The sequence below is a fragment of the Laccaria bicolor genome, genomic scaffold, assembly GCF_000143565.1.
Source record: "Laccaria bicolor S238N-H82 LACBIscaffold_4 genomic scaffold, whole genome shotgun sequence".
NCBI lineage: Eukaryota > Fungi > Basidiomycota > Agaricomycetes > Agaricales > Hydnangiaceae > Laccaria > Laccaria bicolor.
In genome coordinates, this window is record NW_001889875.1 from 1,906,772 (window position 1) to 1,928,655 (window position 21,884).

Consider the following 21,884-nt stretch of genomic DNA (forward strand, 5'->3'; position numbering starts at 1 on the left):
AAACTCACTCTCATGGCATCTAGACAGCCACTGGCTGCAGATCCTCATTTAGGACTAGAGGAAGAGGATGCTGTCAGTGGTACCGGCGAAGGCGATGAGATCATGGAGGAAGCAGAGGAACAAGAAGATGGCTACAGTGCGTATTTAATCTAATTCATCTCATGTTGTCTCTTTTGTGCTCTTGTTCTTCAATCTGACACTGAACAATGGGCCGTGGTTCAGCATCCTCCACGCCGACGTCTACACTAACGTGGATCAGCTGGTTTTGCTCGCTGCCTGGCCATGAATACTTCTGCGAGGTGACGGAGGACTTTATCGAGGACGACTTCAACCTTACTGGCTTGAATACCATGGTCCCCTTCTGGAAGGAAGCGATGGAAATGGTACTTGATGTTGAACCAGGTGTGGGTTTTTCTTTGGCTGTCCCAAAGTACGTTGGAAGGCTGAACTTTGGCCTTTGAAGATGAAGATGCCTCGAAAATACCGGATGTGTCAATTGTTGAATCTTCCGCTGAAATGCTCTACGGTCTGGTACACCAGCGCTTTATTTTGACGCGTGTAGGCCTGCAGGCAATGGTGCGTACCTCTCGCCTCTGTTGAATAGCAGAGTCAACTCCGTGCTTTAGGCCGAGAAGTACGAAAGCGGCGTTTTTGGATCTTGCCCACGCGTATATTGCGTTAGCTGCAACGTCGTGCCTTGTGGACGCTCGGACGTGCCAGGCCTCGATACTGTGAAGCTCTTTTGCCCCAATTGTAATGACATCTATGTACCACCGAGTAGCAGGTTTCAAGGTGTGGACGGTAAGGCTATTCGCATCGACTACTTGATATACATTGAAATCGGCCACCTTTACAGGTGCCTTTTTCGGCACAACGTTTTCCCATCTCTTCTTTCAAACATATCGCGAGCTATCCCCGGCTCCATTCTGGAAAGCTCCTTCTGCTGGGGGGTCTCCACTGTCCCCCAGAAGCACATCGGGTAGCAGCAGCTCCCGGGGGTCTCCCTTTGTTAACCCGAACCCACATGGTGGTCAAAAGCGAGCCGCAGGCTATGTCTACGTACCCAGAATATACGGTTTCAAGGTTAGTGAGAGGGCAAAAAGCGGTCCTCGAATGCATTGGTTGCGCCTCCGGCCCGAGAGCCCCTCCGAGCTGGATATGGTTGATTGGCGAGGGCGATGGATTGATGAGGATGATGAGTATGACGATGACGAGGAAGACGATGACGAAGACAGGCAGATGGAAGATTTTGATCCTGTAAATTCAAATCTTTCGTTACATTGGTGGTCACTAACAGGTCTACAAAGGATGCGGTAGAAGGTGATGACGACGAGGAGGAAGAAGAGGAGGAAGAAGAGGAGGGAGGGAGTTTCCCGACGCAAGGGCAACAGCATCACGGACGTCGTCATACCTCTGGGGTTGTCCTTAGACCAGCAACACCAATTCTCTCAGCGCGCACATCACCGACATCGACGGCATGTACAGAGGAGAAACGAGCCGGATTGATTACTTCCCCCGGGAGAGTGAAGATGGTGAGGCAGTGGGCTCCAAGATCGGAGGTAGTATGGGCGGGGACGGCGCAAGTTTGATACTTATGTATCTCTGTTCAATCGGATAAGATTAGATCAAGTTATCATAGAGGCGTGAGAAGATCAAAGATAGGAACTATACAGGACCAGCCACAAATCTCACACGTGACCCTGTCGTTCTACTGAAGGCACAAGTCGCTTGAACGCATCACGTCAAGATCTCTTCAAGAAAAAATGGTTCGCAGCAGTGAGTTGGTCGTCGTGCTACAACTTCAGAAGGGATAACCGGTTATATTTTCAGATCTCCGTTACGGTCCTAACCATGGCCATCCCACGACACCCATCCCGAAAGCTGTCCGCCCCAGCCAGCGCAAAGGCGTGCAGTCGACCAAGACCAAGTTTGTACGGTCTGTGATCCGAGAGGTTGCTGGATTCTCTGCGTATGAGAGGCGGGTAATGGAGTTGTTGAGGAACTCAAAGGTGTGATAATATTTTATACTGGTGGAATAGTGGAGGCTAAGAGAAGTGTTTGCAGGACAAGAAAGCCAGGAAGTTGACGAAGAAAAGAGTGGGTGAATTACTGATTGATTTTATACTTAAAATTGAATTGCTGTAGCTCGGAACGCTTCTTCGTTCCAAACGCAAATTGGAGGAACTGTCCACGGTTATCCAAGAGAGCAGGAGGGCAGGACATTAGGTCATTTACTTAGTGTGCCGCTGTGTGCCGATATGTCATATATGCTTACGTGGTTACGGCTATGGAATGAACGCTGATTACGCTATGCTGACACAAGTAACCTGGTTCCAACGGTTACAACTCTCAAGTAGAGTCTCCACTATGTCCTCTAATACTCCTCTATCCCCTTTTCTCCCTCCTCCTCCCCCTCCTCACCGTGTGTCGTCTACAAATCTCCGGTCCCATTGCTCTCTTGCTACTCTCGGTCGTCGTCGTTCTACCTCGTGTCTACTGACCGTCCAAGACTTACCAGCCTCCGACTCTTCCCCAATCCTTGATCCCATATCAACCAGTGTTCCCCCCCCTTCCATGCTTGTTCTCCTTGCTTCTCGCTTTCTTCAGTGGTTACACCTTCCAACCAAGCACTCGTCATCCTGGTCTACCCCATCCTCTCCTCGTTCAAGCTCAGACCACTTTGTTCTTCCAGTCTCAGCCGACGCCCAACAGGATTCTTTTTCCATATCTCTACCTGAAGAAAAGTCTCAATCCCATACCTTTGATGCCTTCCCAACCGTGATTATTTTTCTCTCTTTTTTTTCTCTTTTGATTTTATTTTATTCATCTGATTTCGCGCCCAGGTTCACGCTCCAATATTAATCGTCATCATTCTTTTTCCACTTTCCACCCTGTTTGTTTTATTTTGCCTATCAACTCTTCCAATATCCATGTCGTGGCCGCACACGATCGCCGATGTTGCTCAACTAGGCAGGGACCTGCATGGTTACTCTCGGAGTGGTCCAGGTCCTCTCTCCCACGTCTTGGCAGTCATGGCCATTTCTGCAATTTGGAAACATGCGTGGTCTATTCCGGGCAGTGTCTTATGGGTGCGTATCCCCCCAGCTATCTGATTATTATTTTTGACCTTGATCTTTTTTTCCCCAGAATGTCCTGGGCGGAGCTCTATTCTCCCCCGCATTTGCGACAATCATGCTCACTGCGCTCACCACAATTGGTTCAGCATGTGCTACACTCCTGTCGACTCCCCTCGCTCCCTTCTTGATGCACATGTTTCCTCGAGCACTGGACATGACCCGTAGTGCTCTGGGTGCCGAGTCGCATCCCAGTAATCAAACAAAACCAAAAACTGCGGCCTGGGTCCGTCTCTCCGTTCTGCGTCTCATTGGTGTCGTACCATGGTCTGGCATTAATATTGCGTGTGGTGTTTGCGGAGTATCTCTAAGAGATTGCATCTTGGGCACTTTCATTGGCTGCCTTCCCTGGACAGCAGTTACGTGCCAGGTACTCCACACTTTATTTGGAGAAAGCAACTACTTACATATTTCAATGACGTCAGATAGGGGACATTCTACAAACTGTTGCTTCAACTCCGTCACCCACGCCGCAAACCATCTCATCGCTCCTGACAACACCTGAAATCATTTTCAAACTTGTCTTCCTCTCCTTTTTGTCGCTTGCCCCCATTCTCGGTCGGGATCATCTCCGAGCCATGATATCCCCTTCCGCATCATCTGACGACCCGTCGTCGGCTCGACAACCAAAATGGATATGGGTGCAAGAGTGGAGAACAAAGATTCGATTGCCCTCTCGCTCACGTACGCCTGAACGACAACAAAAGGAAGACCAACTTCAGACGCTTGTTCAAGAAAAGAGAAGGTTAGAGGACCTTCCTTCGTGATTTTTTCAAGGGTTCTCTATCGACTTCCCACATCATTGGATTACGAAACGACGCGATGCACACAACCTCATCTTTATTTATTGGGCCCAACCCCTAATCGTGTTGTATCATCAACTCCGGGCCTTTTGTGACGCCAAAGCCTTTACGACTCCGACCTATCCTTATCGTCTCGGCTTCACGACAACACTACCGCTTCTTTTCCACGTCATTTAATACTCCTTGGCACATATACACATTCGCATTTCTACCATCATTTTCATGATCTTAACGACTCATCCCCACTCTTCCGCCGCTGCATTAAGACCTAATGTAGAGAGAAGCACATTTTATTTCATTAATGCTAACTACCTGCTTTGATTCTAAACGTGGTCAATTTGTAGATTACACCGCACTACATGTCCTTCTGAAAGATGACCCGATGTTTCGCGAAAGGCTCCTAGAATGAATCTGACAACGTTGAATGACTTGAAAATGCGAGATGATAGATACATAGATGATTGTAGACTCTAAACATTATGCAATTCTGATAAGATATACTTTCATACTCCAAGTCTGTGAATCGTGAATAACCAAAAGTATATGACAAATGGATGACCTACTTTCGTTTAGTGTGCTCGTACACAACATACGATATAGAAACCGCAGGAACAACCTGCAGTCATAAGTTTCAGGACTCCCATCAAGCCAAGCTGGGCTAACCTTGGCTAATGTTGGAAACAGCCCACGATAGAAGCCTTTCCATCCACCACTTTCCCAAGTTCTGACCGTGACATCCCACACACCTGTATAACGCTGTGGATGTCCTGAAGAACCAGAGGCCTGGAGTCGCGTTCGCACGAAATTTAGGGGGTATACACTCGTCGCGCCAACACTTCCCGATATACTGCCAAAAGCCAGTAAAGCCATGACGCCTGGTTCGTCTTTTCCCGTTGATCGCTGATAGGCAAGTTTTAGTGCCTCAAATGTACTCATGTCGATGGCAGAATAGCTATTGGAAAATTATTCAGTGCTAAACACTGCAGCATAGAGACTGGGACATACGGGAAAACCCCAACCAGGCCAATCTGCGCACAATGAGCGGGCATTTTTAGAACCGAAAAGCATTGATCTCACGCACGGAGAGTCCTCGATAGAACGCACGCATACCGCCAAGGCCCCAGACATGGCGAGCAGCGTTTAAAAGTGTACGCTTGTGCTGTCCCGTGCTGCTCATCATTTGTGTCTGAACAAGCATTCATATACAGACAATCCTGGAGCAGCAAATTGACAAGCACCTTGAGTGTTTCAATCGGATAAATACCTGAAGAAGACATCATTATGGCGTAGCAAGAACAGATGTACTTGCATACTTAGTTGACTGCTGAGTCCGCCAATGCCGCCAGAAAGAAATCGGCTGACACCACTAATGTCTCGAGAATCGTCAACTTCGTCCCAGTACTTTGCAAAGGCACGTTTCTGTAGCACAAATGTGAGGAGCGATCCATGGAGATGAACAATGGCAACTAACAGAAGACTCATAGGCAAAAAACTTGATGGCAGATTCTGGGAAGATTTTCGCGACAGAAAGACTATTACCTGTCCAGAAAGCGAGCACACCGCCTTCTCCATAGATTCGAGCGACAGCAGTACCGATCACCCTAACTCCCGTCACTTCCGCTCGAGGATCAACGGGGGCACCGCCGAGCTCGGGGGGTCGTGTTATGAGAAATATTTTGAGTCGGTCGAACGGTGCCGTACATGTGCGGGACACTAGTTGCAAAATCTGAGATATTATCCATGGGCCGTGCAAAGAAACGCACCAGCACCGGCGACACCACCAGCCAGCAGGAATTTGAGAGCAGTGTGCCCTTCTAGAAAATGTCGTTCCTCCTCCTCTGCATCCTCCTCTTCCTCCTCCTCCTCTTCCTCTTCTTCTTCTTCCTCCTCGCTGCCCTTGATATCATAAGAAGTAGCTACCTCGGGCTTGCTTTTCGCAAGCTGAGGTAGACCAACGCCCAACGCACCCATACTTGAAACCTTGCGGGCGCCGCCATCTGGTAGATTATCTTCCCCACTTATATAAACGTCACCTTTGAGAGATGCCTTTTTAACAAAAACCGGGGGAAAAAAGGCCGCAATATCGACAGACCTTCCATGCTAATTTGGGCAGGCCCATGGCCATCATCGCCCATGAACTTCCTGACTTGGAAGTAGCGGTAAATCTCACTTGGCGAAGCTCTTCGCGGTAAGAGAATCAAAAAGTCGCGGAATTCATCAAAGGTGATATGATCCGAGGAAGTTTTCGATGATAGAGAGGTCATAAATTCTGAGAGCATCGATGGAGTTAACTCCATTCCTGTAAAACCAGGTTAAACTCACAAGCCAAAGCTCTTTGATCTATCCTGCTCACCAGAATTCTTCAAAGCACTGTCAAGTTCGTCCATGTCCAGCCGACCGTTTCCATCTAGGTCGAGTTCATCGTGAAAAATGTGCCACAACTCTAAATGGAAAATATCTCCAACTGAGCAACATCAATACGGAAATAAACTTACCAGTTTCTTTTGCGTCGGCGTACTCTTTGAATTCCTTCCACCCGATATGTGACTGTGATTCAGACATGCAGCGGCACAATAGCTCATCGTCATAGATTGCTTTCAAGGACTCTGCCTTCTTGAGAGTTAAGGGACCTCTGGTGTCTGCGAGTTCCGTTAGTTGGGAAGAGGCCCCTACCGAAGGCGGTAGATTTCGCCACAGTTCGTGTAGTCGTCGCTTCCGATTGTCCCTGCCTTCCGCTTTCCGGAACTCCGATAAACTGTGTGGGTGTGGCCAGTGTAGAGGTTTGGACCCAAGTCGGGGTATATGTGAGTGAGCCAACTTTGGTTGTTGATGACTCTTGGACGAGCCAACACTGTCCATTTGGTTCATCTGGAGACTGAAGACCGTGTAAGACACGCCAGGACAGCAAAGTCCCAAGTGTATGAGTAGGCGATGTTACGGTCGGCTAGAAATGCTCAAAGTGCTCATGTTGAGGGATATGCCCAGACAGTTTTTTCGTAATTTTTTCGCCAACAAAAAGAATAAAAATATTGGGTAACTGATTCAAGAACAAAAGATCGAAGCCCACAGCGCTGCTCTTCCACAAGTTGACCCATATGATGCCACCAGGAAGCTCTTTGCCAAGTTATCCCACACCATGAGCCACAGGACACCATTCCGGCAAAACACGCCATGGAGGGCAAATAATCTACCAAAGGTACCGCTATTTTTTCTGAAGGTGCATGTCTTGTCGAAGGCATCGAACTCTGTGGATCCCTATGATCGTAGTTGGCACCTTGAAGAGAATTAGTTTTTGAAAGAGGAAGCCTTCGCCTTTTATGTTGGGCAGGGATGATGAAATTGAGTGAGACAAATCGACAAAATGTACGTAGTTTACCGATGACAGTACCTGATGCAGCCCACGCTGCGGAGGACGGATGTAAGCGTCTTCCTCATGGATGGACAAAAGGCAAGACAGGCAACATAACCTGCATTGGAAGAATGAGTATAGACAGCGCATCTTGATGAAGATGAAGTTAACCGTATTTAAAGAACCCTCCTCTCCTCGGGTCCTTTGGTTGCTAGTACAGATTCTAGATGAGTTTGTCCTTCCCCAACTCAGCTTTCATGCAGCTAAACTGTGTTTATAATCAAGTGAGAGAAGAGAGCTCAACGAACTAGGGGCGGTGGTGTGGATGGCGAAAGTGCCGGAGACGGAGGCTGGGAGGGGATACCGGTAGGCAAATGCAGGGTTCAGATGTGGTAATAAGTGGCAGAGAACCAACAGAGAACTAAGCTAACTTAGCTAAGTACCTCGAGGCGATGGGTTAGGGTGGTCGTGAGAGAGAGAGGATCGCTCGACTCTGCTCTGCCACTTGAAACACCTGGAAAGCCCCAGGTGTGCGGTTCGCCCATGACCTCGTTAATTCCAGGGAGAGAAGAGAAAGTATCAAAAACATTTCTAAATTCAATTTCGGTCACAAAGAGAAAAAAATACACGTGCTGTGACTGTCAATGTCACTTTAATTTCGGTCACTTGATAATTCTTCTATCCTGGCTCTTACTATGTTCCTGATGTCTTCATCGATAGTGATAGCGTTTATGTATAATAAACCCCGACGCGTTTACAGGGACCACAATACACCTTGCTTTGCTATTCTTCTCTTTTCTACTTATTTCCAATGCCTCCCCGTGCTGCTCCTGGTCGTGGTCGCGGTGCTGGTGGTCCTGCTCGTGGTGGTCGCGGTGGTGCAGCCTCTCGAGAGACTGCCGTTCAAATTGGATTACCCACATCTGGCGACCACATCACCACAGTCGGTGTCAAGCGACCAGACTTTGGCACTGGAGGGCGTCCTTTGGATATCTACGTTAATTCCTTTGTGACTACCATCCCCGAAGGGGTCATTCACCATTACGATGGTCAGCGCTTCAATTAACTCATACCAAATACACCTATTAACTTGCGTCGTTTCCGCTGCTTTAGTTGGCAAGTTCTCATTTGTAGCTTGTTTGTTTAGTTTGCTGACCCTTTCATAGTTATATCCCCTTCCGAGAAGACGTTGCCTGCACGTCTCAACATGGCACTTATCAAAACTCTACAAACCCAGGTCGCACCACAGATCTTCACTCCGCGTGCAGTTTACGATGGTCGAAAGAACATGTTTGCCATCCGCGAGCTACCTTTTGGCGGCTCTAGTTCCCAGGAGGTACTTTCCACGACCTATTCTTTCGGTGGAGATTGTCCGATTTTATTTTATTTAGTTCGATGTCAGCTTCAGCGAAAGGGGCGAAACTGGTAGCAAGGGCAAGGGGCCTAAGGTCTTCAAGATCAAGTTGACCAAGGTCGCTGAGATCAATCCCGAGTACGTTTACTTCAGTCTCCACGGTGTACGACCCTCACCCCCTTTTACTCAGAGTCCTACAGCGCTTTATTGCGGGCAATCAGTCCCATGACAACAGCGTGCTGACTGCCATTACCGTATGTGTCATATACACTGATTCTTGCTTTTCAGCTTTCTTATACGTTTTTTCAGGCATTAAACGTCGTGATTCGTATGGAACCCACGATGAACTACCCATTCAACGTGCGTTCTTTTTTTACGGATCGCGAAACGAAAGATATTGGTTCTGGTTTGCAACTCTGGCGAGGATATTTCCAGTCCGTTCGACCTGCTTGTGGTCAGATGCTTATCAATGTTGACATCTCCACGGGCACCATGTACAAGGCCGGCCCTCTTCTCAATCTTTGCCTTGAATACATCGGGAAAAGAGATAAAGACCCCAACATCCTCGCTCCATCACATGGCCTTCCCGATCGTGAAAGACTCCGACTTCAAAGGTTTATTTCGGGAATTCGTGTCATCACCACCCTTCCAGGATCAGGCGGCGCCGTTAACCAGACTCCACGGGTCGTAAAGAAGCTCAGCACCGCAGGCGCAAACGCCCTGAGGTTTACTATGAGAGAAGGAGGCACGATGACGGTTGCAGACTACTTCAAGACGCATCAAAACTGTGTCCTCAGGTTCCCAGAAGTTGTCTGCGTTGAGGTTAGTTTTCCTCCCTTTTTTTGGATATATATTCAAACTCAAAACAACAGGTCGGATCAGGAGCATTGATCCCGCTGGAACTATGTACCGTACCGCCTGGTCAGATCATGCGAAAGCAAGTTCCGCCTGAAAAGACGAAGGACGTTCTGGATTTCGCGACCAAAAAACCCAAGGACCGTTTAGATAGTATCCGAAATGGTCTTGCTGTAAGCCTCCGCATCACTGCTCTTTCTCATACATAATCACACCTTATTAGGTTCTGGCGTATGGACAATCCGAATATGTTCGTCAATTTGGAATGCATGTCGACGCTGCAGCTGGGCCCCTTCGAGTCAAGGCCAGGGTGTTGAAACCGCCAACTTTGAAATATGGGACGGGCAGCAAACAGCTTACAATTGTACGCAACCTCATAGAATCTTCAACCTTTCCATACTCACCTTGGTCATGAGCAAGGTCCCGAATAACGGTGCTTGGAATATGTTGCGTTCATCTTCCTTTTTCTGAGAATCATCACTCACCATCTTCAAGGGTCGATAAGCGTTTCTTTAAACCTGTGCAAATTGACAGATGGGTTGTGGTTATCTATGAAACACAAAACCGTTTCGGAGAGTCTGCGGCGCAGGAAATGATAAACGGCTTAGTCTTGAGATGTCGCGAAGTTGGTAAGTATTCCAAAATGTCCCCAATTTCCCATCCTTACCTTTGCTGCAGGTATAACAATGACACCTACGAACCTTATATTTTGGGAGAATGGTCAGGGTGCGATCGCTAACCAGCTACGCTCAGCAGGAGCACAATGTGCGGCCAAGTACAAACTGCCCCCAAATTTGATCGTCGTCGTGCTGCCGGAGGGCGGAAACGACATCTACACCGCCGTCAAGCAGTATGTCCTATCTTTTAATCTCCACTAAAATATGAAAACCCATTGATACCCCAGCTTCGGCGACATCACGGTATGGCTTTTTACCGATCTTGATGAACGATCCTCAACTCGCCTAGATGGGAGTCGCAACTCAATGCATGAAAAGTTCCAAGTGTTTCCGTGCCAAGCCGCAGTACTATGCGAACATCAGCCTCAAGTGAGAACCCTTCCTCAATCTCCCAATCGCATACACTAAGCTCCAAGCCCAGAATTAACGTTAAGCTTGGAGGGATCAATACGATTCCCGATCCTTCGTCGGTCTCTGTTCTAACCGATCCACATCAACCAACGATTGTCATGGGTGCGATTTACTCTCATGTATCACACCGTCTGACTTAACTTTGGTGAAGGTGCGGATGTGATCCACCCTGCACCTGGTTCTGATGGACGTCCGTCTTTCACCGCTCTCGTTGCAAATGTCGACTCCGACACCGCCAAGTATATTGCAGGTCGGTTTTGGTGCCCTCCGGGATGATACATGGCGAAAAACTAATATTATACTTGAGACTCTCGGGTACAAACCTCTCGCCAGGAGATGATTGAAGAATTGCAGGCGATGAGCAAAGTCAGTCCTCGGTACCTTTACGCAACTTGAGCGCACTCACAACTTTGTTTAAATTATAGCATGTTTTAAGCATGTACATGAAGTACAGAGGAGCCGTAGAAAAGAAAGGAGCAAACAGTCTCGCACCCAAACGCATCATTTTCTATCGTGGTATGTCAATCCCTCCTTCGCTATTATGTCTGGGAACTCGAATTGTGACGTAGATGGCGTCTCTGAGGGGCAGTTTAAACAGGTGTTGGAACAAGGTGCGATCTTTTGTCTCTCCTCCTCGTCTACAGCTGACCATGGTAATTCTTCCGTTGTAGAGTTACCTCTGCTCAAGAGTACGTCTGGCGAATGTAACTATACTCGATCTAAATCAGCCCTCAGAGGCTTGCGAAGAACTCGGCATTAACCCCAAGATCACGATCATCGTCGTTGGAAAGAGACACCACGTCCGGTATGGTTACTTTGCACCCTGGTCATACTGCCGACTCTGACTACACGTCCCTTTGCTGCCAGCTTCTTCCCTCAGAACGAACGTGACGGAGACCGGAGCGGCAACTGCCCTGCCGGAACAGTGGTCGATCGAGCGGTTGCGCATCCGACCGAGTTCGACTTCTACCTCCAAAGCCATGGAGGTCTTTTAGGGACTAGCCGCCCCGCTCATTATTCGGTGCGTCATTTCCCTGTCTCCACAATACTGATGCATAATCTTGCACCCGTCTAGGTATTATATGATGTAAGACAAGCACCTCACTGCTTTCCGAATTTTGACTTTGATGCAATGATTTTTAGGAAAACAACTTGTCGCCGGATTCCCTCCAGTCTCTCTCGTTCGCCTTGTGCCATGTTTATGCTCGCTCGACGCGCTCTGTTTCTATTCCGGCGCCGGTTTATTGTGAGCTCTTGTTTTTATTCAAATGATTTTGGTCTCAAAGGAACCGCAGACGCCGATATTGTTTGCTCCCGAGCAAAAAATCACTACGATCCTGCTGGCAGTATCGACTTTTCTGATTCCGCAACGCAAGTAGACGCCAACAACTCTCTCGATAACTTCCGCCGTGATTTCAAGCCCCTGCACAAAACTCAAAGCACTCTGATGTATTTCTCTGTGAGTTTTCTTACCTTCATAGTTTAGAAAATATCTCATCGACATCCAGTAAGCATTTAAACTCACGATCAATGTCTCCAATTCAATTCCTGCTACTTACTGTATTCTGTAACATTGATCTCTTACCACATACTGTGTTTCTGCTGTAAAACTCTCATCGTACTTAAAAGGAGTGATATCATTCCTCAGGCTTTTGGTCGTCCCCCAAGGAACCTCCCCGATTCAACCACCACATCCCAGCATTGAGGTACGTCGCATACGCCAACCATGCACAATAAGGAAGCAAAAAATAAGTGGTGGTCGCACTGGTGGGGCGGTCAAGTACTCTCTGCATAAAAATCAGATTGCTTTTTGATTTGCTTGAATGAAGCAGGGCGTACAGTCATATACCAGGTTGTTCCGGTCAATAAAAGACTGTCCACCAAAGCAACACCCGGCTACTCAATCGATCAGGATGCAACAAAGGGTCTCTTAACAAGTCAAAGGGGAAACAAACCTTATGACCTTCAAAGAAAATGGGACTCCAAATGCAGTTCAATCCAAGCTGGGCGTAATACAATGTTATTCCAAGGGAAAGATCATCCCTATGCCAGTGGGGTTTTATGAGGCTTGATGAAAGAAGGCGTAGTACGTCAGATGCGCACCTATCAGCGACGGATGTGCTGTCGTCTAACGCTTTAACGGCCACATGGGAGGCATACCCCATAGCTGGATGGATAACTGGTTAGGATGGATACCAGGTCGAGCTTAAGTAGTGCGCACATAGATATAGCAAAGTCCAGACAAAAGGAAAGACCTCGCGAGGTGGACGCCCAGGGGGCGCGTTCAAATTCTAGAGCATTGCTGAGAAGTTATGAACAGTAGTCTTCGAAATGTCTTACATGATACCAGTTGCTATTGATTGGTTTTGATGAAGGTGGAGAGCCGACCAGAAAGCCCAGAGCTAGGGGAAGCCCGAGAGCAGTGACGGGGTTTCGAGGGACAGCGAGGAAGATGTTGGGAATATTCAAGAACATGGTTGTACGTTGTGTAAGGATCGGTTGAAGGTAAGTGTTTAAGAAGTGGACTATGATGACCGTGACATCAGTGTGACGTCATAAAGTTAAAAGATAAGATAAGATATTAAAGATAAGATTAAATGTTTGCAGTTTGATTTTTTACTTTAAACAATGTCCATCTTCCTGCCACTTCTCACCGAGGAGAACGACGCTCTTTTTCAGGCCCTCAATCGCATAGGCCCCGTCGTCGTATCTTCAAATTCTTCTGGTCCACTCCCTTCACCCCCAGATCATTGCTATCTCCTTCTCGACTCAGATGTCCCTCTGGACTTGGAGGCCATCGCAGCCTGGTTGGACGAGGGCATAGAGAAGCTCATAGTCAACCTTTCCATCGCCCAGGAACTTATCGGTGTCATTCCCCCTGATCGTCTCATCGTTCTACTCGATGGGACCAACATCAGCGCCATCTCGGACAAAGTTCGAAAAGCCGTTTCTGGCGTGTTGCTGAAAACCCAGAACGTTGATCTAGATTTAGTTTCATCCATATCCAATTTTTTTGCGGGCTCCACTACTTATATTCTATCTACCTCGGAAGAGATCCCTACACTTTCCATCCTCCGACAGCTATCGGCGATGGGGGCCATTCTGGTCCTACCCGACACACAGCTTACCTTGGACGCCACATCTAACACCAAGATCAACGTTGCCGATGCTTTCCTTGCACCGTTACAGTCAGATAGACCCGATCGCCTCTTCCCGACTATCGTCTCAAACGAGACAGGACACACTCTTGGTCTGGTTTACTCCTCTCCTGAATCGGTCAAGGAGAGCATCATAACGGGGAAGGGTGTGTATCAATCTCGCAAGCATGGGTTATGGCGGAAAGGGGAAACTTCTGGCGCAACCCAAAGAGTGGTCCAGATTCGCGTTGATTGCGATTCGGACAGTCTTGAGTTCCGTGTCGTGCAACACGGTCTTGGATTTTGCCATCTTAATCGACAGTCCTGCTTCGGCAAGGCGACTGGGCTTCCCGCACTTGAGAGCGTTCTTCAATCCCGTTTTGACAGCGCACCAGACGGATCTTATACCAAACGCCTTTTTAGCGATCCTGGGCTGCTACGGTCCAAAATTATGGAAGAAGCGGATGAGCTCTGCAAGGCAGAGTCAAAAGAGGATGTCTCGTTCGAAGCTGCTGACCTTTTCTACTTTGCGTTAGCCAAGTGCGTCGCGGCAGGAGTGGGCATCGCAGATATTGAACGGTCACTGGATAAAAAGGCGAAAAAGGTTACTCGGAGACCTGGCAACGCGAAACCTCAATGGTCAACTAAGAAACAGCAAGACTCTGTTGTAGTAACTTACCCACTCCCCAGCGCGGCACCTGCATCGGGAACAATTCGTATGCGTACCTTCGATCTCTCGTCTCTGTCCTCACAAGAATACACACAATTGCTCCGGAGACCTGTTTTGAAGTCGGATGAGATGATCGGGAAAGTCAAACCGATCGTCGAGGAAGTTCGTGCTCGAGGAGACGAAGCCCTTCTCGAATTCACCGCAAAATTTGACAAAGCTCAACTCACTTCCACCGTTGTCTTCGCCCCGTTCGCACCAGAAACTATGCAGGTGGAAGCGGATGTACGAAACGCGATCGATACTGCATACGCGAACATCCACAAGTTCCACAGTGCTCAGATGGACACGCCACTAGTCGTAGAGACTATGCCAGGTGTTACATGCTCGCGGTTCGCACGTCCCATTGCTCGAGTCGGGTTATATGTTCCTGGAGGTACCGCCATCCTTCCTTCGACAGCTCTTATGCTTGGTATTCCTGCGCAGGTTGCAGGATGCAAGAACATCGTCCTTGCGACACCTCCGAGAACTGACGGCAGCATTTCGCCAGAAGTTGTCTACGTTGCTCACCTGGTCGGCGCGTCAGCTATTTTGAAAGCTGGCGGAGCTCAAGCTGTGGCCGCCATGGCATATGGAACTGCGACTGCTCCAAAGGTGGACAAAATATTTGGTCCTGGAAACCAATGGGTCACCGCAGCAAAAATGTTGGTGCAGAATGACACAGATGCTCTTGTCTCAATCGATATGCCTGCTGGACCTTCAGAAGTTCTAGTGAGTAGTTTTTTATGTAATTGATTATAGGGTTTGCTGAAACCTTATCAAGGTCATCGCTGACTATACTGCAAATCCCGCATTTGTTGCGGCAGATCTGCTGTCACAGGCCGAGCATGGTGTCGACTCTCAAGTTGTTCTGGTAGCTGTGGATTTACTTCCCGACCATTTGGCGGCAATCGAAAGGGAAGTGGACGTGCAAGCGCGCGCTTTATCCAGAGTGGATATTGTTCGCCAGTCGATCGCGAAGAGCATCATCCTGAAGGTTGCCACTGCTGGGGAAGCTATTGCTTTCTCAAATGACTATGCACCTGAACACCTCATCCTGCATCTGGACAATGCAAGCCAAAAAGTCTCCCAGATTGACAATGCTGGCAGTGTCTTCGTGGGGCCATATACGCCAGAAAGGTGTGTTGAATTCTGACTTTTTCTTTGCGTAAGATTGACGCTTGAAAGCTGCGGTGACTATGCCTCGGGCACGAATCACACCTTACCAACCAATGGTTATGCGCGCCAATTCAGTGGCGTCAACACTATGTCATTCCAGAAGCACATAACCTCTCAAGAGATTACGGCGGAAGGACTTGGCAACCTCGGCCCAGTGGTTGCAACGTTGGCAGACTGTGAGGGTTTGCAGGCACACGCAAATGCAGTTCGTATAAGGCTGCGCGAACAACGCTCATAAATCCACAATATCAGTGGGTGGTATACGCCGTTTATTAGAGTATCTAGGGGGCGGTAAGCGCAGTAAATGAATGTCTAGAAAAAACTGCCAAATCCAACGAGTAAACCTTAGTTCGTGCGGTACAGTGCACGTTTTGCGACCTTGACGATGACGGGTGTATCCGGGAAGGCAAGTGCCTCGAGGTTGGTAGCATACTAACGTCTATTAGTAATCAGATTTCTACAACGTTTAAATTCACGTACGGGCGTGGGGACGTCAGCACCAGTGACCCTCTCGACTGGCGCATCGAGATAGTCAAATGCCTCACTTTCCACAATCTGGGCACAGATTTCACTACCAACGCCAAAGGCGGGGAAGCCGCCCTCAACGATAACCAATCTATTCATGTTGGATTATTGATATATGGGGCGGAAATGTTCCCACATACCGGTTAGTTTTCTTGACAGATTTGATGATGGTGTCGATATCAAGAGGTCGAATGCTCCTCAGGTTGATAACTTCAGCTTTGACACCCTCCTTAGCAAGGGCGTCAGCAGCCTCCAGACTGTGTGTAACCATCTTGCTGTGAGCGACAATGGTAACGTCGCTTCCCTCACGTTCAACTTTGCACTTTCCGATGGGGATGAGGAAGTTGTCCGACATTGCTTCTTGAGACATAGGGAAGGAGACACCGTACATCATTTCGTTTTCGAGGAAGACGACAGGGTTGGGGTCTCGAATTGCCGACTAGAACAGGGTAAATGATTACGGAAGAAGAGTGGGTCAGAAAGAAGTTTCCTGCCTTGAGTAGTCCTTTGCAATCTTCAGAACTCCAGGGACTGACAACCTTCAATCCGGGAATTGAACCATACCAAGCTGCGTAATCCTGGGAGTGTTGTGCACCAACACCGGCAGCAGCACCATTGGGACCGCGGAACACGACTGGGCATGGGACATTGCCACCAGACATGTAGTATGTTTTACCGGCCGAGTTGACAATTTGATCAATTGCTTGCATAGCAAAGTTGAAGGTCATGAACTCGCATCTTAAGTTGCGTTCAATGAATGGGAAAGTTCGGGTGTACATGGAGAGCGTACATTGGTCGAAGACCCTGCATTGCGGCTCCGACAGCCAGCCCAGCAAAGCCCATCTCTGTAATAGGAGTGTCGACGACTCGCTTTTCGCCAAACTTGTCCATGAGCCCTTTTGTTACCTGATATAATAATCAACGAAATGTTCGAGGGAGACGGAAACGACAGCTACCTTGTAGGCACCGTTGTACCGAGCAACCTCTTCACCCAGAATAAACACAGATTCATCTCGAGCCATTTCCTCATCCATTGCTACGTTGAGGGCGTCACGGACGATCATCTGGTCCAGTAGTGTCAGAGAACTGGGGACATGGGTGACGTGACTTACATGATTGTCATTGTCCGCTGTTGCGTAGCCACGTGCAGCACGGAGAGCTCGACGAGCAGTTGCTGAAGACGATGGCCTGGCATTGGAAAGAACGGGGGCAATACGAGAGAGGGCCAGACGGGAGACCATGGTGGATGAAGAGAAAAGTTGGGGACCTGAGTTTATGCTAAGTATCAAATCGCAATTGAGAATTAATTTGATCCGTCCATTAAAAAATTTAATTCGCCTTGCCATGAATCCTGTCGTCGTCGTCACTGGTGCATCCAAGTTCGACCCCGTCTCGTAGTCTCAACGCCCGTATTAACCACTCAGCAGAGGAATAGGTCTCGCCGTCACAACCATTCTGCTAAAAAAATTTCATGCAAACGTCGTCGCGATCTCCAGGTCCACGACCCCACAGTTACTCGAGCTCAAGTCGGATGCTCTTTTGATTTTAGAGTGTGATGTGTCAGTCCAAGAGTTTTCGCTCAATCACACCTTGTCTCATGTCCGCGGTCGATCCGTAGGACCGATGAGAAGGCTTTAACGGAAACCTTGCAACACGCTGCAAATCACTACCAGGGGTTCGACGGTCTCATTTTGAGTGCAGGTACACTCGATCCTTTGTGTCGCATTGCAGACGATACTCCGCTATCCTCCTGGAAGAAACATTTCGACGTAAATTTTTTCTCCCTCGTCACCGCGGTGAATGCAGCCATTCCATCTCTGCGCAGGAGCAAAACAGGCGGGAAAGTCGTTTTTGTAAGTTCTGGCGCAGCACAAAAGGGTACAGCTGGTTGGGGTCCCTATAACGCAGGGAAGGCCGCGATGAATTCGTTGTGCAGGTAATTGCATACTTATCAGTTTGTGTCGCAGTGTTCTAAATGTACGCAAGGACCCTTGCGGAAGAGGAACCGAACGTGGTTTCCGTCGCCGTCAGACCCGGAATGGTTGACACTAATGTAAATGATATTTTTCTCTGTGACCGCTGATTTTCCTCTCATTTTTTATATCCAGATGCAAACAACTCTCAGGGCAATGGGGGCGGTCTCGATGACAGAAGCCAATTACGAATTTTTCGTAAAAGCTCACGCTGAAGGGAAACTCGTTAAACCCGAAGAATGTGGGCACGTCATTGCGGCTCTGGCACTCTCGGCTCCCAAGTCATTCAGTGGGCAGTTTGTGAGTTGGGATTCAGCAGAGTGCGCGCCATTTAGAAATGAATAGAAATCTCACTTCTTGATTGAGTACAACCCGATATGGCGTAAAATTCCCCGAATGGTATCACACTCACCTGAAGCAGCTTCCACTTCGTTCCCGCGGGTCCTTGGTTTGCTTATATGCTAAGCAACTAGGTCAATCTCTACCGTGAGGCACATATCGAGTGGCCAACAATGCGTCGCATCGATGTACATCATCATTTCTTTCCCTCGGATCTTCAGAAAGAAAAGACCAACAAAGACGTTGGCTGGTTAACACCAGCGGAAAACTTACCATGGACTCCGGCCTTGAGTCTCAAATCGATGGATGAATCTGGGATAGATTACGCCATTCTCTCATTGCCTGCGCTTACCACTGGAACCGTGAGCTCAGAAAACCGAACCAAAGCAAGAGAACGAAACATATACGCCTCTGATATTTGCAAGGCACATCCTCAGAGGTTTGGATTCTTTGCTACATTGCCATTCCTCGACGACCTTACTGGTGTGCATTACCTTTCTCGCTTCTCACAAGATAGCTAATGCACGAAGCTAGGAGTTCTGGCAGAGGTTTCGTACGCCCTTGATGAACTGAACGCTGACGGGTTCGCCCTATCCTCTTCTCAAGGGGAAGGCATTTGCGCAAGTCGTTGAGTTTTCAAGGTCGATAAAACGTCTCCTGAAATCGCTTTTTTCCAGAGTACATTGGCGACGAAACATATGATTCCCTATGGGCCGAACTTGACCGACGCAAAGCGGTGGTATTCCTGCATGGAGCGCAAGTACCATCCTCCACGCCTTGTCCCCATGCCCTTCTTGGGGTTCCGATCACAGAGGTCTGCAACAAGTCTTATAATTGGTGTTGCTTTGAAATTCTACATATGCCGCAAGGTCCCAAACGAAACCTTCAAAGCTGCAGCCCATCTCGTCGTCACTGGTCGTAAACGGAAATACCCCAACGTCAAGGTCATTCTCGCCCATCTTGGGGGAAGCACACCCTTCCTGGCTGCCCGCGTCGCTATCCTTTCCCGACACATGGGGTGCACTTTGACGCCAGAAGAGATTGTAGAGGATTTTAGGAGCTTTTACTACGAAACGGCGTTGAGCGCGTATACCACCAACTTGCAAGCCATGGATGGGTTTATTCCCAGGGAGAATTTACTCTTTGGGACTGACTTTCCTGGCATGTGAACCCCGTTTTAATGATACTATACTTGACGAGTTTTTGGTTTTGCAGCGGTTAGCACAGATATGGCCAGTTGGTACACAAGAAACCTAGAAGAACATTATCGCGACGACAGAGACAAACTCAATGCAGTAATGTACGGAAATGCTCTTGAGCTTTTTGCTGGTAAAAAGATCCAGGATGACCTTACTATGGACCAACCTGTCCCACTTATTGAAAAATAATATATGTAAATATCTAGAATGGTTCGTTTCCCTTAAATACAATTTAGCGTCTATAATCTAAGTTATGGTGTCTCCCGAAGCCATCGCAAGAGTTCGGTATGTCCTGGTCGGCCCTTGAGAATGGCGTGCCCATGCCTACCATTGGGGTCATAAAGTAAGTTTTTCTGGACCCCGTGCGACATGAGATAGCGTTTTACGCGCTGCGAGATAAACTTTGAGCAACGGAAACAAAGCAATGCACAAGATTCAGACCTCAGCGTGGATAATATCATCTTGCCCGCCGAGAAGAAACAAAGTTTTTGACGGATCCCGACCGTTAGGAATTTCTTCAAACCAGAGAGAATTAGATACCCAATCGAAATGTCGCTGAAGAAGGTTGGTAACGCCAAGTTCAGTGCCCACAAAGTATCGCATCAGCAGTTCGATACCCTGCTCAGCAGACTCAACAATATGCCCAAAAGGTCAATTAGCAGACGTACCGTCTTGGAAGTTCTGTAGAGGAAGTTGTAGCAAACGTCTAAGTAAGAATAGATGAAAGATATTTTATTAGCGTGTGGGGTCGGTGTACGCACCTCCTTCCCATGAGCAGAACGTCACAGGATCAACAAAACAAGAACGAGTGACCAATTTGGGATGCTCTTTTAACATCCATGCGTGAGTGTATGACCCGCTGTTGTAGTCCATTATTGGCAGGGAGTTGAGAGAAGAAAGAAAAAGAGTTACTTAGAATGGCTAATCATAGTCACGCCTTTGCACGTCTTGGGTATTAAAGATTTCTCAACCTGCCGCTCTTCTTCGCTGTCGCTAGACGACTCTACCAGTCCATTTGAATTGAGATGTACCCACCCTAGTTTGTGGAGTAACCGGGATAGCTTGCCAGCCATTTGCTGCCTATTTAGCGGCTTCAAGAAGTGAGGATGAAAAAAGTCCTGGCTAATCTGAGGCTGCAAGAGGATTAAAATTGGCCGGTCAGAGATGGATTCGAAAAGGTGGGAAAGAAGCCCGTGGTATTGAAGAAGCCCCAGGCCAAGACCATGAACAAAAACCAGAGGTCGATGAGATGAATCGGGATCCCATTGTTCCGGTATGCGAAGTAGATATCTAAGGCCTTTTCTTTCAGCAACCAATAAGACCTGGAAAAATGGATCACACTGACTCTAAACCATCGAAAGATGCATAGCGAGCGCTCCATTTTGTCTTATACAAACTCCGAATACCCAAGTTGACAATTCTAACAATAGCGTAGAATGTCAAGGGGCGCCAAAGGATATTGACGCGGTCTATCGTCAAACGCATAGGTCGTATGTGGCGATTTTCACCTTCCTCAAGCTTGCAACCAAGGCGCTTCTGGAGCAATTCGAGTGCCTCTGCAACTATCTCACGATGGGCATGAGGAACCTCCTCTGGAGGCGGCAACTCCGAATTGAATATGGACCAATATACCCATTTTTCGAGGTTACGCAACTTTATCGTTGACCAAGGCACCTTGCGGAACCAGGTTCGCAAGGAGTGACGGAAATCAATTGCACGAGGATCATGGCGTTCCAGCTGGATGATTGCTTCTTCAGGACTGCCAGGTCTTTCGACAACGAGTGATTCTTGATCCCCGCCGTCTTCGGGGAGGTTGGCGAGACCAGTCTTTAGGAGTCGAATGAATGCGGTTTTAACTTCAGCAGCGTCACCGGGTCCAGGAGGACTCCGCCCCGATACACGCCATACGAGGCAGAGGTAGCGTATGCTAAAGCCGACCTTCAAATAAATTAGTTGCAAGGATTGCAGTAAATATCAATGGTCGAACCTCACAGGCAGCAATTGCAAACAGAGCGCGACTGAAAAAGGAGTGGGCGCCCGAGTTCTTGAAAAAGAGGGAGTGAATCACGAAGGCCCATGAGAGCGGCACGGAGGACCACAGTGGGATGACCATAAAAAAGAGGACGAAGTAGAAGGAAAGATCGCGGGCTCGCGGCGGTATAGGAGTTTCTGAGATATCATGTAGCATAGAGTGGAAGACGTAAAAGAGAGACACGAAGGAGTGAAGAAAACCAAAGGCGAGA

General features: G+C 48.2%; 10 protein-coding genes across 10 annotated transcripts; 6 read left to right on the plus strand and 4 right to left on the minus strand.

The window, feature by feature from the left end:
* The first annotated feature begins 1,703 nt into the window (after positions 1-1,703).
* On the plus strand, positions 1,704-2,304 carry LACBIDRAFT_183112 (60S ribosomal protein L36). The gene is made up of 4 exons (XM_001876673.1): positions 1,704-1,776; positions 1,831-2,009; positions 2,065-2,097; positions 2,146-2,304. Exons 1-4 carry the CDS (start codon positions 1,764-1,766, stop codon positions 2,224-2,226), a joined length of 306 nt encoding a protein of 101 aa, XP_001876708.1. The 5' UTR covers positions 1,704-1,763; the 3' UTR covers positions 2,227-2,304.
* A 63-nt stretch (positions 2,305-2,367) lies between these two features.
* On the plus strand, positions 2,368-3,901 carry LACBIDRAFT_311852 (uncharacterized protein; the record flags this gene model as incomplete). Its single annotated transcript, XM_001876674.1, has 4 exons — positions 2,368-2,778; positions 2,844-3,089; positions 3,148-3,504; positions 3,560-3,901. 4 exons carry the CDS (start codon positions 2,368-2,370, stop codon positions 3,899-3,901), a joined length of 1,356 nt encoding a protein of 451 aa, XP_001876709.1.
* Positions 3,902-4,282: 381 nt separating this feature from the next.
* On the minus strand, positions 4,283-6,805 carry LACBIDRAFT_311853 (uncharacterized protein; the record flags this gene model as incomplete). The annotated part of the gene is made up of 12 exons (XM_001877105.1): positions 4,283-4,337; positions 4,501-4,553; positions 4,601-4,889; positions 4,943-4,965; positions 5,019-5,123; positions 5,176-5,201; positions 5,251-5,356; positions 5,409-5,650; positions 5,701-5,946; positions 6,030-6,236; positions 6,291-6,380; positions 6,433-6,805. The coding sequence occupies 12 exons, from the start codon at positions 6,803-6,805 to the stop codon at positions 4,283-4,285; spliced, it is 1,815 nt and encodes a 604-aa protein (XP_001877140.1).
* Positions 6,806-8,097: 1,292 nt separating this feature from the next.
* AGO16202 (argonaute-like protein) lies at positions 8,098-12,094 on the plus strand (the record flags this gene model as incomplete). The annotated part of the gene is made up of 23 exons (XM_001876675.1): positions 8,098-8,335; positions 8,453-8,622; positions 8,678-8,778; positions 8,831-8,894; positions 8,950-9,462; positions 9,513-9,668; positions 9,719-9,859; positions 9,968-10,124; positions 10,174-10,345; positions 10,400-10,415; positions 10,462-10,541; positions 10,594-10,685; positions 10,735-10,833; positions 10,891-10,949; positions 11,009-11,099; positions 11,153-11,194; positions 11,255-11,272; positions 11,319-11,388; positions 11,451-11,604; positions 11,659-11,670; positions 11,727-11,829; positions 11,879-12,042; positions 12,092-12,094. 23 exons carry the CDS (start codon positions 8,098-8,100, stop codon positions 12,092-12,094), a joined length of 2,715 nt encoding a protein of 904 aa, XP_001876710.1.
* A 91-nt stretch (positions 12,095-12,185) lies between these two features.
* On the minus strand, positions 12,186-13,069 carry LACBIDRAFT_182853 (uncharacterized protein). Its single transcript, XM_001877106.1, has 6 exons — positions 12,924-13,069; positions 12,805-12,874; positions 12,687-12,750; positions 12,539-12,626; positions 12,423-12,479; positions 12,186-12,370 (listed from the first exon to the last, which is right to left on the minus strand). Exons 1-6 carry the CDS (start codon positions 13,056-13,058, stop codon positions 12,221-12,223), a joined length of 564 nt encoding a protein of 187 aa, XP_001877141.1. The 5' UTR covers positions 13,059-13,069; the 3' UTR covers positions 12,186-12,220.
* A 142-nt stretch (positions 13,070-13,211) lies between these two features.
* LACBIDRAFT_231720 (uncharacterized protein) lies at positions 13,212-15,843 on the plus strand (the record flags this gene model as incomplete). Its single annotated transcript, XM_001876676.1, has 3 exons — positions 13,212-15,158; positions 15,211-15,566; positions 15,615-15,843. The coding sequence occupies 3 exons, from the start codon at positions 13,212-13,214 to the stop codon at positions 15,841-15,843; spliced, it is 2,532 nt and encodes an 843-aa protein (XP_001876711.1).
* Positions 15,844-15,853: 10 nt separating this feature from the next.
* Positions 15,854-17,335, minus strand: LACBIDRAFT_188842 (mitochondrial pyruvate dehydrogenase E1 component beta subunit). The gene is made up of 7 exons (XM_001877107.1): positions 17,243-17,335; positions 17,087-17,194; positions 16,921-17,036; positions 16,592-16,868; positions 16,271-16,569; positions 16,086-16,221; positions 15,854-16,037 (listed from the first exon to the last, which is right to left on the minus strand). The coding sequence occupies exons 2-7, from the start codon at positions 17,192-17,194 to the stop codon at positions 15,951-15,953; spliced, it is 1,023 nt and encodes a 340-aa protein (XP_001877142.1). The 5' UTR covers positions 17,243-17,335; the 3' UTR covers positions 15,854-15,950.
* A 139-nt stretch (positions 17,336-17,474) lies between these two features.
* LACBIDRAFT_188868 (uncharacterized protein) lies at positions 17,475-18,470 on the plus strand (the record flags this gene model as incomplete). The annotated part of the gene is made up of 5 exons (XM_001876677.1): positions 17,475-17,509; positions 17,558-17,693; positions 17,759-18,066; positions 18,117-18,183; positions 18,239-18,470. 5 exons carry the CDS (start codon positions 17,475-17,477, stop codon positions 18,446-18,448), a joined length of 756 nt encoding a protein of 251 aa, XP_001876712.1. The 3' UTR covers positions 18,449-18,470.
* Positions 18,471-18,615: 145 nt separating this feature from the next.
* On the plus strand, positions 18,616-19,611 carry LACBIDRAFT_311859 (uncharacterized protein; the record flags this gene model as incomplete). Its single annotated transcript, XM_001876678.1, has 4 exons — positions 18,616-18,925; positions 18,977-19,066; positions 19,120-19,256; positions 19,312-19,611. 4 exons carry the CDS (start codon positions 18,616-18,618, stop codon positions 19,609-19,611), a joined length of 837 nt encoding a protein of 278 aa, XP_001876713.1.
* A 281-nt stretch (positions 19,612-19,892) lies between these two features.
* Positions 19,893-21,829, minus strand: LACBIDRAFT_311860 (uncharacterized protein; the record flags this gene model as incomplete). The annotated part of the gene is made up of 7 exons (XM_001877108.1): positions 19,893-20,030; positions 20,083-20,259; positions 20,310-20,347; positions 20,403-20,500; positions 20,554-20,931; positions 20,987-21,579; positions 21,629-21,829. The coding sequence occupies 7 exons, from the start codon at positions 21,827-21,829 to the stop codon at positions 19,893-19,895; spliced, it is 1,623 nt and encodes a 540-aa protein (XP_001877143.1).
* Between the last annotated feature and the right edge of the window lie 55 nt (positions 21,830-21,884).